This window comes from Moschus berezovskii, chromosome 20 (assembly GCF_049115385.1).
Source record: "Moschus berezovskii isolate FMDL1 chromosome 20, NW_MosBer_1.0, whole genome shotgun sequence".
Lineage (NCBI taxonomy): Eukaryota > Metazoa > Chordata > Mammalia > Artiodactyla > Moschidae > Moschus > Moschus berezovskii.
In genome coordinates this window covers 25,604,365-25,622,172 of record NC_142479.1, presented here as the reverse complement: position 1 = coordinate 25,622,172, position 17,808 = coordinate 25,604,365, and the positions used below count along the sequence as shown (strand labels likewise).

Sequence of the window (17,808 nt, the reverse complement as noted above, 5' to 3'; positions counted from 1 at the left end):
GTAGCTATGTTGAAAACAAGCGCCTTGTGCAGACCTTGCTGCGAGCCGCTCTCTGGTTAAGGGACCTCACTCACTCTATGCCAAGTGTGTTCACTGGGCTGGGCTGGACTTTCAAGAGTGAAGTCTTTTCATCTATTTTGAAGGAAAATAGCAACTCTGGATAGTAGGTAGCATCCTGTCAAAGGTAGTTTTGCAGAAAACTTTTTTAGACTATGTCTCTAGGGCCAGGAAAGGTGCCCTCTGCTATTGTCCTGGCATCGTGTTGAGAGTGGGCAGCCAGCCTGGAGTTGTTGCAGGTGCCAAGGTGTCCTACCTTGAATCTTTCTTCTTCCTGCTGTTAGAACTCAACCTGAGGAGGAAGTGAATCAGGCCTACTTGGCCTTCTTAAGACTTCTCTCTCTCTCTTTTTATTTATCTGACCACGTTGGGTCTTAGTAGCAGCACACAGAATCTCTGTTTTGGAGCATGGACTCTAGCTGTGGCATGCGGGTTCAGTAGTTGCAGCCAGACTCTAGTTGTGGCGCCAGGGCTCTGGAGAGCCCGGGCTTAGTAGTTGCGGTACGCAGGCTTAGATGCTCCGCAGCATGTGATATCTTAGTTCCCAAACCAGGGACCGGACCTGCATCCAGTGCATTGGAAGGCGCTTTCTTAACCACTGGACCACCACGGAAGTCCCTACTTTCAGACCTCTTGCAGGTCTGTGCCTCTCCAGCAGAGGGTCGACGTGAAAGCCCTGAATGGTTTGCTTGATGGCAGACATTAAATATCTCTCTAGCAAATCATGTGTATGTTTGTGTACTTATTTCTTTTTGCATTCTGGAGTTTTTATTTTGAAAAATGAAAATTGAATAGACCCTGGAAAATATAGAAACAAATGAAAAATACCAGTTTGGCAAAGGTTGTCTTTAAAATAATCATCCTTTTTTCCTTTTTCCTTGGCTTCTTCCACCTGTTGCAGGATGAAGCAAGCATATCTTCCACTGAGAGTCAAATAAGTAAAAAGCAACTGGTATATTTTACATATATATATTATACATTGTTTTATATATAATATATGACTTTCTATCATGTTTTATATATTTTAATAAATATAATAAAATGACTTGTATTTGTCTAAATATAAATATATAATATTGTTATATATATAGCAGACATATATACAAGCAATACACACATATATTTATTTAATATTTTATTATTTATTTATTTTAGTTGGAGGCTAATTACAATATTGTAGTGATTTTTGCCATACATTGACATGAATCAGCCTTGGGTGTACATGTGTTCCCCATCCTGAACCCCCCTCCCACCTCCCTCCCCATCCCATCCCTCCCCATCTCATCCCAGTGCACAAGCGCTGAGCACCCTGTCTCATACATTGAACTTGGACTGGCGATCTGTTTCACATATGATAATATACATGTTTCAATGCCATTCTCCAAAATCATCCTACCATAGCCTTCTCCCACAGAGTCCAAAAGACACATCTGTGTCTCTTTTGCTGCCTCGCATATAGGGTCATCATTGCCATCTTTCTAAATTCCATATATATGCGTTAGTATACTGTATTGCTGTTTTTCTTTCTGACTTACTTCACTCTGTATAATAGGCTCCAGATTCATCCACCTCATTAGAACTGATTCAAAGGTATTCTTTTTAATGGCTGAGTAATATTACGATTATGTATATGTACCACAGCTTTCTTATCCATTCGTCTGCCGATGGACATCTAGGTTGCTTTCATGTCCTGGCTATTGTAAACAGTGCTGTGATGAACATTGGGGAACACGCGTCTCTTTCAATTCTGGTTTCCTTGGTCACACATATATTTATATATATATTTATTACACTTGTCCATACACACACACACAGTTTTATTCTGTTTTTCTGTGGTTAAGTACAGTAGGCCATCTGTCCATTTTTTCAAGGAGACGTTCTTCCTGGAGCAGTCTGTCCTCCAGTTTTAACAGTCATCTGAGAGAATTCCCTTCTCTTTTCTTCTGTGCTATTTCTTTCATTCCTTGTCTCCCTTTTTCTTGGATTACTTCATCTTTTTGGAAGACAACATTCTACAAAAGCTTCCTGCAAAAAGGTAGGTGCGAAATAAAGATTTTGAGGTCTTCTGTATCTTTCCACTTTATCATCTTGTTTTTAGCTTGGTGCCTAACTTCTGATTATGGCTACATGAAGGATCCCATCATTAAAAGTAATATATATTTCTGTTTTTTTCCCTTTTTTTGATTATAAACGACCCTCAGAACGTTCCTTTGCTCTCTGAACTATTGATTAGACCATATGATCACTCCCTTCACCACCTTAATTTTATCAATAAACACTTTGCTCCCCTTATTGTCTTATTCTTAGACAGTTCTTTATTTATCCTAGGTTTATACCTTCTCCATCTCTTTCTCCCTAAGAAACTGAAAGCTGATCTCTAGGGACTGTGTGTGTGTGTGTCTGTGTGTATGTATGTTTTGCAACTCCTTTCTTCTTTTTTACTTATTTTTGACTGAGCTGGGTCTTTGTTGCTGCATGCAGATTTTCTCTAGTTGCGGCAGGCAGGGACTGTTCTGGCTTCTCATTGTAGTGGCTTCTCTTGTTGCAGAGCATAGACTCTACAGTGTGCGGGCTCAGTAGTTGCCACTTGTAGGCTTAGTTTCCTCACAGCATGTGGGATCTTCCTTCCTTGACCAGGGGTCTAACCTGTATCCCCTACATTGGCAGGTGGATTCTTCACCCACTGGACCACCAGGGAAGTCCCAATACCATGCATATTTTATCAAATAAAAAGTGAAGGTTAGAAAGGTTATTTGGTGAAGATCTGGAATTTAAACCCTGGCTTATGCTGTTTCCACTGCTATATAATTTAAATCTCCATTAATTGTTAGAGGCACCATTATTGTATGTGCCACAAGAAAAAGAAATTCTGCCACTTAAATAAAGTGCACCATCCATTGTAAGATACATAGCAATTTCAGAGATTTTAAAAAGCTGAAAAAAAAAAGTGTGTTATCATAAGATCAGTGAAATTTGTTTTTTTATGCTGCCTCATAATAAATTGTTTTTGGAGTTGTTGATTTTGAAACACCTATGGAATACCCAACTAAAAAGTTTAGTAGGCAGTTAAAAATGTGGAGTTATAGCTAGTAAGAAAGACGGAGGCTAGAGATAACACAGGTGAAGGTCCACAGAATCATAGTTCAGAAGCAGTCTGGTTAACTGTTTATTTTTTAGAGATAGCAGTCTCTCTGAGTCTATTAATATTATTAATCCCAGGGACAGAGGAGCCTGGTGAGCTGCCGTCTATGGGTCGCACAGAGTCAGACATGACTGAAGCGACTTAGCAGCAGCATACCATCTCATTTTAGCCTGTTCTTTGCCTATCGCTCTGTGATGGTGTCTGTTGGTAAACCTTAATATTGCCTTTTATTATTCAGGAGCACTTTTTTATACCCCTCCCCCCTTAAATTTTCACAAGCAATGATCATTTTCTTTTTCTCTCTTCTGTTAAAAAACCGTGTGGTCTGCCAGCATGTAGTTTCCATAAGGGAGCAATAGGAAGTACACTTTTAAGTCTGGGTAGTGAAAAGCAGGTCTCCAGGGGAGATAGATGATGTGAAGAAATCTTACCTATAGACTTTTGTGATTTCTCTATTTTTACAGATCCAGCATGTCTGGCTTGCACCTAGTCAAGCAAGGTCGAGACCGAAAGAAAATAGACTCACAGCGAGATTTCACTGTAGCCTCTCCAGCAGAATTTGTTACTCGTTTTGGTGGGAATAAAGTGATTGAGAAGGTAAGTTACAACCTGCTCAGTTATTTTTTTCAAAAGCCCATGAAATTTAACGCCTCGATTTGTAGTCTAGATTTGCTTGAAACTGGCATGTGGCTTGAATTTCTGAGACTGTGCAGAATTATCCTTTAAGCTTCCCTATCTTCATTAAATAATTAAATGATTAAATAATTTCACTATTTTCTGAAATATGTATTTACCACTGATAATTTAATCTTAACTAAGTAAGAAGGTGAAGCAGTGCCCATAAGTTGCTCTTAGAAAGCTTTTGAGGTTTTCCTAGAGTTGGGCTACACTGATATGAGAGGCTATGGGAAATTGATTAGCTTGTAGGGTGGTGATGGGGAGATCATTGAATTGGGATTTAGAGCTAAAGGAGTGGAGAGAGTTTCAGAACAGAAGGCTTAAACAAGTTTGATACACTGTAACTTATGGATCTCACCAGAAATTTGAGATAGTTAGAGGTTATATACCACATGAACTTACTAACTAACCACATGAAATACTTAAAGTGATTATAAGTATTTTGAAACGTGAGCAGATCTGAGTCACTTTTATCCACATCCTGTCAGAGCTGAGAGATTGACTTGGTTGCAATAGCTTACAGTGATTAAAAGTTTAAAGGGTAGGGACCTGTATTCCCACTCCTAAAAGTATTGCTTTAGCGGCGTACTTCCATTAGTCTTCCAATGAGGATAGATTACGTGTCTCCTCCCCTCTGTTATCCTGAGGGTCATGATTGCATGCGAGGAGGTGAAAGGTTTGTTTAACAGAGAAGTCTCAGGATCACTGATCCTTTACTCTTTTTCTTGTGACCATTCTTTCTGGACTAATTTCTCTACAGTTCTAAGGGATTTGGAGTCAGCATTCTGGAGAGAGGTGATGGTCGGTGTAGAGGTTCTTATACATGTTCAGGGCAGTGTGCCTTATTTCATTACAGCAGAGAACAGTGCATGACACTACACTGTTAAAAACTTACTTATTTGATATCCATGTTCCCCCTAAAGTTTGTTTCTTCTCTTCCCTAGTAGTAGGAATGGTAGAATAATTCAGACTCACAAGATTTCTTTTTTAAGTGGCCTTCTTTATTTTTTCAAACTTTTTATTTTGTGTTGGGGTGTAGCCAGTAACCATGTTGTAATAGTTTTAGGTGAAGAGGGAGGGGACTCAGCAGTGCTTATGCATGTATCCATTCTCCCTCAAGCTCCCCTTCCTTCCAGGCTGCCACATAACACTGAGCAGAGGTCCCTGTGCGGTGCGGTAGGTCCTTGTTGATTACCCATTTAAAATATGCAGTGTGTCCCTGTCCATCCCAAATTCCCAACCATCCCTCCCCCTGCCAGCAGCCATCTGTTTGTTCTCTAAGTCCGTGAGTCTCTTTCAACTTATAAGATTTGAGTAACTGACCTTTCCCTTCAGGAAATGAACTAAGAAAGGCACATATTTTGGACTTTCCAGGTGACTCAGTGGTAAAGAATCCACTGCAGTGCAGGAGACACAGGTTTGATCCCTGGACTGGGAAGATCCCCTGGGGAAGGAAATGGTAACTCACCCCAATATTTCTTGCCTGGGAAATCCCATGGACAATGGAGCCTTGTGGGCTACAGTCCATGGGGGTCGTAAGAGTCGTACACAACTTAGCAACTAAGCAACAACAACAGCATTGAAGTATTTGCTTAGCTAACATCTTAAAATATCCCTTGACTGTGCAGGAGTTGATTCTTAATTGCCTAGACCAGCAATACAGATTCCTAGTTGAAACTCTGGCTTTTCATGGAAAGATTTACAAAAATGTTTTCTTGTCTTTTCCTCCATCTTTGCCTGCCTTTTCTACTTTTCTTTGCAATTCCCATCCCCCAACTCTCCCAGGTTCTCATTGCCAATAATGGCATTGCAGCTGTGAAATGCATGAGGTCTATCCGCCGGTGGTCTTACGAGATGTTTCGAAATGAACGTGCAATCCGATTTGTTGTCATGGTCACACCTGAAGACCTGAAAGCCAATGCAGGTAAGTTATTAAACATTAAGAAAGCATCCTCAAACGTAAAACATCGAATGGCACAACCTTTAAGGAAGAGGATGTTAACTTGGGGGATTCCCAAACCGAAGGACTTGTCTTTTAAAAAGTGTCAATAATAGGCATAGACCAGGATTGTACTCTATGTAGCTTCAACTTAAACTGCTCTTTCTAAGGTGTTAATTTAACCAAAGTGTTGATTTGAGTTTTCAGTGTTATTTACTAAGTCACATCATTCTAGCATGTGTAAGTAGAAAGGCTTGGAAGGAAGTGCCATTTCCCTTATGAACTACTTTGAATTTTAGAGAATTTTAGTGTTAAGATTCTTTTTCCCCCTCCTCCTGGGGATAGAGAACTCTTAGGACCCAAGTAAGTTTTACTCTGTAGGCTCTTCTGCATATTCTCTCTGCTTAGATGACCCTCCATCTGAGAGTGGTAGGTTATTGTAGACTGTTGGTAGAGTTGAAAGATTGTAATTAGTAATTCTGCTTCATACTTTAAAAAAAAATTTTTCATTTATTTATTTATTTATTTTTGGGTGCGCTGGGTCTTCATTGCTGCGTGGGCTTTTCTCTGGTTGTGGTGAGCTGGGGCTACTCTGTCGTGGTGTGTGGGCTTCTCATTGCAGTGGCTTCTCTTGTTGTAGGGCATGGGCTCTAGGGTGTGTGGCCTCCATAGTTCTCGGTCTCTAGAGTAGACAGATTTAGTGGCACATGGACTTAGTCACTCTGTGTCATGTGGTATCTTCCTGAACTAGGGATCAAACCTGTGTCTTTAAAGAGTTGTCTTTTAAAGCTCATGTTGGTCTTTATATGTACTCTCTGTATTGAGACAATGATATTAAGACTGTTCCTAAGGCAGTAAGGGTAATTATATTACCTTTAGAAAAAGAGAAGACACCAGTTGATTGGAAAGCAGATGTTATTCATTTAGATTGATCCTTCATCTTTGAGCTGCAGTCTTGTATCTGTTCAAGGAAAGTCATGTCTGTTTCACTGGATAGTTGTAAAGAAGAAATCGTCTATAATAAATGTAAGCTACCTTGCATGGTTTCTTTTTCCATATTTCTATTCGGTGCTCCTATTAATTCATGTATTCAGTCACTCAGTGAGCATGGAGACCCACAGTTTAATAAGCTGTGATCTTGCTCTAGGAAACGAATAATTTCAGTGCAATGAGGTAAGTGCTGTAATAGGAATATGTACAGGGTGCTGTGAGAACACATGAGACATCTTAACTCTGGTCCCTGCTCTTGGGTTAAGAGTTAAGAGGAGTTAACAGAGTTAAGAGAGCTTTCTGAAAGTGGTTATGTCTACCCAAGAATGAGGAAGAGTTAGTGGAGCAGTTAGGTGTTACAGGCAGAAAGAACATATATGCAAATATTTGAAGATGTGACACAGGGGTTATCTGGAAACTGCAGATAGCTTATTAAAAGTACAAGACATGATCTAGTATTTATCAAGGATGGACTTGTTTTTCATCCTTAAAAGCATGGACTTTGTCTTTTTAGGTATGTGTGTGTGTGTCTCCATGTAAATCGGACATTAAAGATTTGCATTTTAAATGAAGTGGCTGTTTTTCACAATTCAAATGTGGAAGAGCATAATGAATTCCTTCCCATCTGTCTGTTATCCAAAATTAACTTCTTTCAGCTATACTTACACCTCCTCTCTCCTCCAAGCATAATTTCTAAAGCAAATATTTATTACATCTGTAAATATTTCAACATGTATCTTATCTGATAGATACCTTAAAAATATATGTGTAAATAATTGGATGATTCAGGTAGCAACTTGAAAGATCTGTTTGTGGAAGGTAATACTGGAGGATGTGATAACTGGCAAGATTTTAAACTCTCAGTTTAGCTTCATGTGATATGTGGGCTTTAAGTCCTGAATCTTGGCTAAACTCCTTACGCTTAACCTGTTGGCCTCAAAAATATTGGGCAGTTGCACCTCATTCCTGTAGTAATTGGTTATATACTCTTATTTGGAATAAGCATGATGAGCACCTCTCCACTCAGCTCCATTCATACAATCACAGATAACTGCACTAAAAATCAACAGCAGAAGAAATGCGAACAAGAGGCCATCCCATCTTTAAGAGATATTCCTATTAGTTGAAGTAAACCAAATGTTCTTTCTTGCAACCAAAAACTGAATTGTATGTAAACAACTAATGTCAAACAGCCACTATAAATTTTTGACATAAAATTTTGACCGTATTTCTGATTAATATCCAGTATTGAAATGTAAAAAAATAATGTATGTTGAACTTCTCTCAGATTAAGTTCTATTAATATGTTAAATGTTATCAAATAGTAGTTACTAATGGACAGAATAAATAAAATACTGTATTACCTTATGGCAAGTATCCCCCTTAAAAAAAGCAGCAATGGACATTTATTATCTCACAGTTTCTATAGCTGGGTCTTCGACTTCCGGTTATCAGGCTGCCATCAGTATTCGAGTGGGGCTGCCGTCTCATCTGAGGCTCAACTTGGGATGGATCTGCGTTCAAGCTCACGTGGTTGTTGGCAGCACTCAGTTTTCTGTGGGCTGTCGGACTGAGGGCCTGAATGTGTCGCTGGTTGTTGGCTAGAGACTGCCCTTGGCTCCTTGCCATATGGGCCATCCCAAAATGACTTCCTGCTTCCTCCAAGCCAGCAAGGAAAAGTCTCCCAGTGAGATGGGCTCCATTCTTTTTCAAAATATTTTATTCATTTATTTTTATTTTTGGCTGTGCTAGGTCTTCGTTGCTATGCAGGCTTTTCTCTAGTTGTGGTGTTCAGGGGCTACTCTCTTTCGCGGTGCACGGTCTTCTCACTGTGTGGCTTCTCTTGTTGCAGAGCACAGGCTCTGGAGCTCGTGGGCTTTAGTAGTTGCAATTCCCAGGCTTTAGAGCACAAGCTTAATAATCGTGGCACACAGGCTTAGTTGCTCTGCAGCTTGTGGGATCTCTCAAGGGACATGGGTTCCTTCCCTGGTCTGGGACGATCCCATGTGCCATGGAGCAGCTAAGCCCGTGCTCTGCAACTACTGAGCCAGGGAGCCTTAGCTACTAAAGCCTGCACGCCTGGACCCTTTGCTCTGCAGCCAGAGAAGCCACCCCAGTGAGAAACCTGCACACTGCAATGAAGAGTAACCCCAGAGCCTGTAACTGGGGAAAGCTGGCATGCAGCAACAAAGACCTAGAACAGCAACCAGCCCCCACCCCCCAAAAAATCTTTTTAAAAAATATGGTGGAGATGGACCTTGAGCAAATTATTTAACTGCTCCAAGACATAATTCCCTATAAACTGGATGCTCATAATACCTATTATAGGAAGGATTATTGAGTATTAAATGAAGTAATGTATATAAAGAGCTTAGTACAGTCTTTACATTGTAGCTGCTCTGCCACAATTACTGCCAGGAAAGGAAGAAACATCAGGTGACAGATTTGAAAGGGGATACTGTGCCTCCCCAGAAAAATAAGGAAGGAAAGAAGTTAGCTTCTTAAGTATCTTTCAAATACCTAGTATCCTCAACATTTCAGATAAACCAATGTTTTTCAAGCACTTGACAGACTCCTGTAACTCACCTTTCTTGTTTAGCAAGTCTGCAAACCCTGCAGTCTCCCCGGTTTCCTCATTTTGTCCCGGCTTTATACCAGGAAAGGGGCCTTCTCAGAATATAGTGCAAGTTAAAGATGAAAGGTGTCCTAGAACTTTTTCTCTGAATAGAATAATGGGCCTCTCAGTGACACATCATCCTTAATATAGACATCATAATGACTCTTCAAAAAGCTCACACAGTGAAATGTTTGAGAACTGCTGCTTAGTGTCAGAGCTTCCTCACTATGAGATTATCACATTTTAGTGCCTGTGACTTAACAAAGAGCCTCCAAATGAATGGTTCTGGAAGTTATCCCACGAATGTAGTTTGTTTCATGATTACATATGATGGTACCTGTCTTTTGTGTAGTTTCTGCTCTGATGTTACATTTCTGAAAATAAATTTAATTATTGTTAATGTGCTTGTGTTTCCAGAATACATTAAGATGGCAGATCACTATGTGCCGGTGCCAGGAGGCCCCAACAACAACAACTATGCAAATGTGGAGTTAATTCTTGACATTGCTAAAAGGATCCCAGTACAAGTAAGACATGCCAGCATCTCCTTGAAAACCAAAGTCAGCCTTTAAAAAAAAAAAATTTTTATTGGAGTATGTTTGATTTAAAATGTTGTGTTAGTTTCTGCTGTACAGCAAAGTGAATCAGTTATCCACAGACATATATCCACTATTGTTTTTACGTTTTGGAGAATAAAACATATTCTCAGTTTTATGTCATTTGCTTCGTTTGCAAATATTTTCTCCCATTCTGAAAATTGTCCTTTCACTTTGCTTATGGTTTCCTTTGCTGTGCAGAAGCTTTTAAGTTTGATTAGGTCCCATTTGTTAATTTTTGTTTTTATTTTCATTACTCTAGGAGGTGGGTCCAAAAAGATCCTGCTGCGATTCATGTCAAAGAGTGTTCTATGTTTTTCTCTAAGAGTTTGTAGTGTCTGGCCTTTCGTTCAGGTCTTCCACTGTTTTTTAGATTCTTTCCCCATATAGGTCATTATAGGTTATTGAGAAGTGTTCCGTGTGCCAAATTCAACCATTTTACAATTAGGCACAAGGGGATAGCCAGTGAAGAAATTTTAATTTTATATAAAGCACCTTTTCTGAACCTTGATAAGAGCCTTTATATGGTATATACAGAGAGGAAAAAGAAAGATGGGAAGAGTGGAATGAGTCACCATAAAGTAAACATAATCTAAACAAGAGGTTTGTAAGGGTCTTTCAGAGATTATTCTATCCATTTCACCTTCAAACCTCCCAGTAAGTGAAAGTTACCTATTTCCAATGAAATACTCTTAGTCCAGAATACGGTAGTGTAGAAGGAGTTTTTTCTTCTCTATCACATTGTTATAGAGAGTTTAGGGTAAGTGTCTTAAAGCCCAAAGAGGAAAAAACTTGAGATTTGTATGGCAGTATAACCACTAGATACAAAGGTGGAGTTGGGTCGCCAAAGTAATGCAATCTGGAAAAGAAAACCAGCATTTCTAGAAGAGGCTCTGTAGAGTGTGGTTGAAAGGCTATGAACTGACTTTCCTGAAGAGCAGCAATACCAGCTGGATCTTAACATCAATTTCAACTTGTTTTTGACGTCTTCAGAGGTTTTTACCACAGTTGACTGCTTATTGTTGTTCTGTAAAAAGTTGGCCAAGAATCAGGCATAGAAGCTGAATTCAGCATTAGGCTGCTATGGCACTATTGTATCTCATGAAGTACGGCCAGTCTTGGTTAGAAAGGAATACAGCTGAATCGTGTTCTTTTTACTATGAATTTTAAGAATGAATCATATTGTGTTCCCTTGTAGGCAGTTTGGGCCGGCTGGGGTCATGCTTCTGAGAATCCCAAGCTCCCAGAACTTCTTTTGAAAAATGGCATCGCCTTCATGGGTAAGCCTTTCTGACGTACTGTTCCTGTTTTTCTGTTTCTCTCTGTCATTTTGGTCCGTATTCCCCCTCTATATTTTGCTTTTCTTCTGTTTAACAGGTACTCAGCTTTTATTTTTCTACATGTACTCAGCTTTTATTTTTCATCAATCAGTAACTCTTGAGAGTAACCTTCTTCTTCATTTTCTTTTTCTCCTACCATTATCACTTCTTACATTTTGTATCTTGATTGTGTTTTCTGTCCCTGGGTTCTTTTCTGTGAGATATGGAGAAGACTCTGATATCCAGAACACTGGCCTTTAAAAACTTTGTCATTAACCTTAAGAAAACATGTGGAGAAAGGACCTATTTTTATGTAGAAAAGATGATTGAATACTTAGGAAACCCTGGCAGTGTGCCCTTAAATATGAATTAGTACCTTCACATTTAAGAATATAGGTTATATTCCTGTAAGTGAGGGTTATTTCTTCTGACTTTTCTGCTCTCCTATAGAGAGAGAAAAATCAAGGTTATATGGCAGTGTTTCTGTCTTTGTCTCAACAATGATGATTATGCTTTTAAATCTTCCTTTTGGGTTTCCCTAAGTCCAAGGAGAGTATAATATTTTAGACTTGAACCCCAAAACTTTATTGTCCTTATTTCAGGATAATCATAAAAAGAAGAGAAGACTTTGTTAATCTGGTAGAGTTGGATCATGAAGGATGATTTGTCAGGGATTTAATTCACCATATATTTATATATATTGAATTCTCTCTGTGTGTAAAAATTTGCTACATTAGGTTCTATAAAGGATACAAAGATGAGCCAAAACATAGCAGACGCCGTAGTCAAGTTTCTGATATGGATGATATGCAATGTGGGGGATACAAGACAAAAACAATGATATGAGAGACAAAACACTTGGGAAAGAAACTAGGCCAAAATGTTACAGTCAGGATTCTTTTCTTGTTTTTAGGTCCTCCAAGCCAAGCCATGTGGGCTTTGGGGGATAAGATCGCATCTTCCATAGTGGCTCAAACTGCTGGTATCCCAACTCTTCCATGGAGTGGCAGTGGTAAGAAATTTTATTTCTTGTATATATCTTAAAGTGCAGAAAAGCTCAGGAGGGTATTTGGGACTGTGGCTGGGGGCTTAAGTCTGCTCTAAGATGTATTAAATATTTGACAAGAAATAGAATCCAAGTTGATTGATTGGTAGCTTGTATCTCCTGGCTTAATTGCTCTATGATTCTATCATGTCTTAAGCATATGCATGTTGTCAGGCCCGAGAGCCTCTTCCATCTTTGTCAAGGGGAGTGCTAACCTTCGCTCCTTTCATACAACATTCTATCATGTCCTAAGAATGTACATTTTGTACTAGGTATACAGAGATGCTAAACGGTCATGGAAATGATCTTGGGACTTAATTTGGAAAAACTCTGAGAAAACTCATCTGGTTATGTGGATTCAGATCTATGCTAGGATCGAGCTTCCTAGGCTAGGATCTTCCTCAGAGATGGTGGTCTTAGGTGAAATAGGCCTTTGAACCTGCCTGGGAGATGACTGAAATCACTAAGAAAAAGCTAAAAAGCACTTACTCAGATATTTGCCTGCCAGTATTTTCTTTCTTTTTTGTTTATTCAGTCTTTATATTTTGAAAAATTTTATATTGGCATATAGTTGATTAACAATGTTGTGTTAGTTTCAGGTGTACAGCAAAGTGATTCAGCTATATGGATCCATGTATATATTCTTTTTGGCCAGTATTTTCTTAATGTGAGCCCACTATCTGTTGACGGTTTGTTTTGCCTGTTTAATACCATTCAACCACTCATTTGACCTGAAAACTGACGTCAATAATCAACCTTTCTTCCAAGCATGCAGAAGCCTGAATTTTTTCTAAAAATGTTTTATTCTTGACAAATCCCTTAAAGAGTACCATGTGGATTATTAGAGCTGACAGTATTATGAACTTCTGTTTTTCGGTCCTCAAGCATAGGGAGCAGACACACACTAAAACCTCTTACAAATGGGAACTACTGTTGTCTTGAGTCTGAACAGATTTGAACTCTTGTTACTCTGGCTCTCCAGGGGGATTGCAATATCCTTTCCAGACCTTCTGGGTCAAACAGTTTAAAATAAAAGGTTGAGTTTGTTCTTGTTTGAATGGAGAGGCTGTACCATTCCCCTTGTGGCTGAGTACAGGGATAGTCAGGAAGCTTGGAGTCATGACTCTGCTGAGGCCAATAAAACCGCCATTTCCATTTCCAAGGGCTCATAAAGATTGAATTATTTCTCAGACCTCTGGCCCTGGAGCAGGCCTGAACACACAAATTGAAGACACTTCGCTTGCTGAGTTTCTGTGAGAAGTCTGGCATGCTTTTTTTGTTTGTTTGTCTTATATGCAGGTCCTTGTTTTTTTTTTTTTTTCAGTTGCTGCCTGTTATCTTTCTTGACTTTTCAGCATCAGAACCCAAATGGCCAGATCTTGATATTAGGTAAATCCTGCTAACTCCAAGGACTGATCAGGGTTTTATGGTATTCTTCTTTCTCACATCTACCCTCAAGTTTGAATGAATATGAAAACATTTTAAAGAAGGTATAAGAAGAAAATCGACAAGAACAGAAATTCTTAGAGCTGCTTTTAAGTCACTGTTATCTATTGCAGGTCTTTGTGTGGACTGGCACGAAAATGATTTTTCAAAACGAATTTTAAATGTTCCTCAGGAACTATATGAAAAAGGTTATGTGAAGGATGTGGATGATGGGCTGAAGGTAGGTTACTAACTCTGGGGCATGATCATTTTCAATGGACCAATTATAGTCCCAAATATGGCGATTTGGAGCCTGATTTATTATATATACCCATGATAGTGTTAGGGTTGTATGCCCAGGAGATGTAGTTTATGTAATAGAATGAGGAAGTGACCTACCTTTCACAAAAACAATTTCAATTTGTTTTGAAGCAAGCCACTCACCTGGACAGAACACTTCTTAGGTGGTTAAATCACAGCTTAAAGGAGGTCTTGATTCTTTCTCCACCACCTGTTAGTGTGTGTGTGTGTGGGGGGGGGTGTGTGGTGTGGGTGTGTGTGTGTGGTGTGTGTGTGTGTGTGTGTGTGTGTGTGTGTGTGTGGTGTGTGTGTGGGGTGTGGTGTGGTGTGGGTGTGTGTGTGGTGTGTGTGTGGTGTGTGTGTGTGTGTGTGTGTGTGGGGTGTGTGTGTGTGGGGTGTGGTGTGGTGTGGGTGTGTGTGTGGTGTGTGTGTGGGGTGTGGTGTGGGGTGGTGTGTGTGTGTGTGTGGTGTGTGTGTGGGGTGTGGGGTGGTGTGTGTGTGTGTGTGTCTCTGTGTGTGTGTGTCTCTGTGTGTGTGTGTGTCTGTGTGTGTGTAGGGGGGTGGTGGAGTTAGGGGCAAATCGCTTTTTGCCCCACTTCAGTTCAGAACCAAAACCCTGGCAGACAGAGATCACAATGTCAGCTTTAATATGAACAGCTGTGGTGATGAAAATGTCTTAACTGCGGCAACAATCAGATTTGTAAAGTGAACATCAGTTCAGCAGGCTCACTCACTGGTGACTGGCAATGTGAGTAATCACCGGGACGGCTTTTGCCATTCGGTGTATTGTATGACTGAGAGCTGAGAAAGAACATGTGTTCTGTGTAGTGGGCTGATCTCAAATGGGAAAAGGCTGAGCTATACATGCTTAGTTTCTCCTTCTGAACTGACAGATCAGAGTTCATTCTTTTTCCTTTGGAGAGGAGTGAGGGAGGGAGCTGACAGAGGCTGAAACTGTTCTTCTAATTATTGTCTGTCCATGTAGAAACACACATTGAAGCAAAAGGAGGTCTTTTCTTCAACATTATTTTTTCTTTCCTTCACAGTCCCCTCCAGTTACTTCTTTCACTTTTTAACTAGTTGGAAGTGTCAGTTATGCCACCAGGGAGATGATCAAAGAGCTGTATTTTAGAAAAGCACCCTACTCATGTTTGACTCATCTGTAATAAATTCAAGAGGAACACAATGTTCAACTGATTTTGCTCCATTGCTTGCATTTCAGGTTAAGGATCCTGTAACCTCCTTAACAAGAAGAATTAATATTTCTAATTGAATTGCTGATGTGTATTCTATTTGCTATAATTTGCAAAAGAGTAGAAACCCTTTGTAGGGAATTAGCTATATTGCTTATCAGTTAAAATTCCTTTTTTTCCTGACTATAATTATAAACAAAATTTTTACCAGCCTTTTTTGGTTCATAGATTCATTTAATGACAGTCTTTATTAATAGGTTCTCATAACTATAACTATTATGATAATTATAAAATTAGGGTCTTATATATATATTGTTTTTATAATCCAAGATTTCTTCTTCCTATATATAAGAATTTTCCTCATGGCATTAAAATTTTTCTAAAATACTTTAAATGGATGACCTGTATCTAGAACTTATGTATGTATTTTAAAGGCCTGCCTTGTTCTTATATCATGTGGGCTGTCCTGTTTTTTGGTCTTTTCCACATTTTTGCCTGCTTCTTCAATCATTTAACCCAGTGACTGAGTTTATGCTGATTTTGCTTGTAAGCATAGAAGTTAAGAGAATTTAGAAGAAATGGGACTATGACTGAAGGGTTTTCATGCCTAAAACTACTGACAAAAATTAAAATTTGAAATGGTCTTTTTCTGGTGACACATTGTTTAGATGTTTTTATAATGTAAACTGTATAAGAATGGAATGTTTCAACAAAGGAATGACTCAGTTGTTTTAAACTTTTGGTTAACTTTTCCTCAATCTGCTTTTTGCCTTAGCTACAATATGGATATCTTCCGTATTATTACATGTAAAGGCTACCTCAGACCTTTTAATAATAGCATAGCAGTCTAATAAATAGGTATATCTTGACTTAATTGGCTCCTTACTTAATGGATATGTAATTAAATATTCAAAAAGTTTTGGGATCATCATCTCATCATAAAATACTGTAAATATGAAAAGCACATTTAGAGCATTTGTTTAAAATTAGTTTTCTGACTATTACTGTTTTGGTATCTTGTTATTTTTATCTTTTATAAAAAGTTGAGTGAGAAAAAATTTCTGGATATGTGAGAATCCTGATTTGTTGAGTCTTCTATGTGGTCAAAAGATCAGAAGCTGTGCTGAGGTGGTCAGCTTATATTAAGTGAACTGTGGTTTTTTTGTCTTTTTTAAAAATAAAAGTTATGGAACAAAGAAAATGTACACTTTGGTAAATTTTTAAGAAATAAAATAAAAATTACGGGTAATACACAAATTCTTGCATATTATAAGAAATTCTAATAATACAGTAATAAATACAGTGAAAAGTGAAGGTTTATATCTACTCATCTTCCCTTCATAAATCACCAGTGGTGGATAGTCTAGACTTGTTTTTTTGTACTTATATATGTAAGTGTGTTAATGTATACATAATTTTATATATATATATATATATAGTTTTACTTTGTTTTTGATCTATATGGGATTATTTTAGATTGAACCATACAAAATTACCACTATAGAACCATTTTTTACCTACCAAAAAATGCAGTTTCTTTTGGGACTTTTCTGGTGGTCCAGTGGTTAAGAATCTGCCTTGCAATGCAGGGGACTTCGTTTTGATCCCTGGTCAGGGAACTAAGGGCCCATGTGCCACATTGCAACTGAGCCCACACACCACAGCCAGAGAGTCTGTGGGCCACAGTGAAAGACCCCACGTGCCACATCTGAGACCCATCACTGCTAAATAAATAAAGAAGTATTTTTTTTTAAAAAAAGACAAACACAGTTTCTTTTGGATCAACCCATTACTACAAATACTATTCTGGTACTTTTTTTCTCATCTAATACCATATCTTCAGGATCTTTCTATTTTACTGTATATATTAATAGACCTACCAGATGGCAGCATTTTTTTAAAGGGAGAAAATGCCAGTTTTCTCCTTCTCTACTAATACCATTCTCACTTCAATTTTTCTCTTTCTTCTTGAAGGCAGCGGAGGAAGTTGGATATCCAGTAATGATCAAGGCCTCAGAAGGAGGAGGAGGGAAGGGAATCAGAAAAGTCAACAACGCAGATGACTTCCCTAACCTCTTCAGACAGGTGGAGTATAAGTTGTTGTTCTTTATTTGAACTAATATGTATATCAGAGATATGTGATTTAATTCACACTATAATTTGGATGTCCAGAAATATTTAAACTTTTTGTCTGTAACTAATCTAATCACTCCCTTTAGCCTCTACCTACTTAGTAGCTGGGGGAAAAATATCAGTGAAATGTCCAATTCAATCTACGGTTTTATTCATTTAGCTAGTTCAAGCAGTAATTACTGTCTCTTATATAAAACTGCTCAGTTTCTCAGATAGCTCTTCCCTGTATGACTTGTGTGGCTCTTAGGCCTTCTAGTAACAAGGAAGAGTCAGTACCTTCCTATGTTTTTGTGCCCTGCTTGTGCTGACATTTTACATAAAGTATGTGGGATGGTTAATTCCTGATCTGGATGCTGTTGGCTTGGCCTCACTCA

General features: G+C 38.7%; 1 protein-coding gene, 1 long non-coding RNA gene and 1 other non-coding gene across 9 annotated transcripts in view; 1 reads left to right on the top strand and 2 right to left on the bottom strand.

Moving 5' to 3' along the window:
• ACACA (acetyl-CoA carboxylase alpha) overlaps positions 1-17,808 on the top strand; it is a 240,643-nt gene that overhangs the window by 46,209 nt on the left and 176,626 nt on the right. For all 7 annotated transcript variants that reach the window (XM_055400493.2, XM_055400510.2, XM_055400527.2 and 4 more), the window contains 7 exons: positions 3,664-3,796; positions 5,663-5,801; positions 9,841-9,950; positions 11,218-11,299; positions 12,252-12,350; positions 13,943-14,049; positions 17,276-17,386. In XM_055400493.2, coding sequence (XP_055256468.1) covers positions 3,664-3,796; positions 5,663-5,801; positions 9,841-9,950; positions 11,218-11,299; positions 12,252-12,350; positions 13,943-14,049; positions 17,276-17,386 — 781 coding nt within the window. The remainder of the gene's footprint in view (positions 1-3,663; positions 3,797-5,662; positions 5,802-9,840; positions 9,951-11,217; positions 11,300-12,251; positions 12,351-13,942; positions 14,050-17,275; positions 17,387-17,808) is intronic.
• Positions 5,649-9,529, bottom strand: LOC148774650 (uncharacterized). Its single transcript, XR_016035451.1, has 3 exons — positions 9,393-9,529; positions 6,690-6,777; positions 5,649-5,785 (listed from the first exon to the last, which is right to left on the bottom strand). It is a non-coding gene; the product is annotated as an uncharacterized LOC148774650 (long non-coding RNA).
• Positions 12,497-12,620, bottom strand: LOC129544859 (U6atac minor spliceosomal RNA). Its single transcript, XR_008683601.2, has one exon. It is a non-coding gene; the product is annotated as a U6atac minor spliceosomal RNA (small nuclear RNA).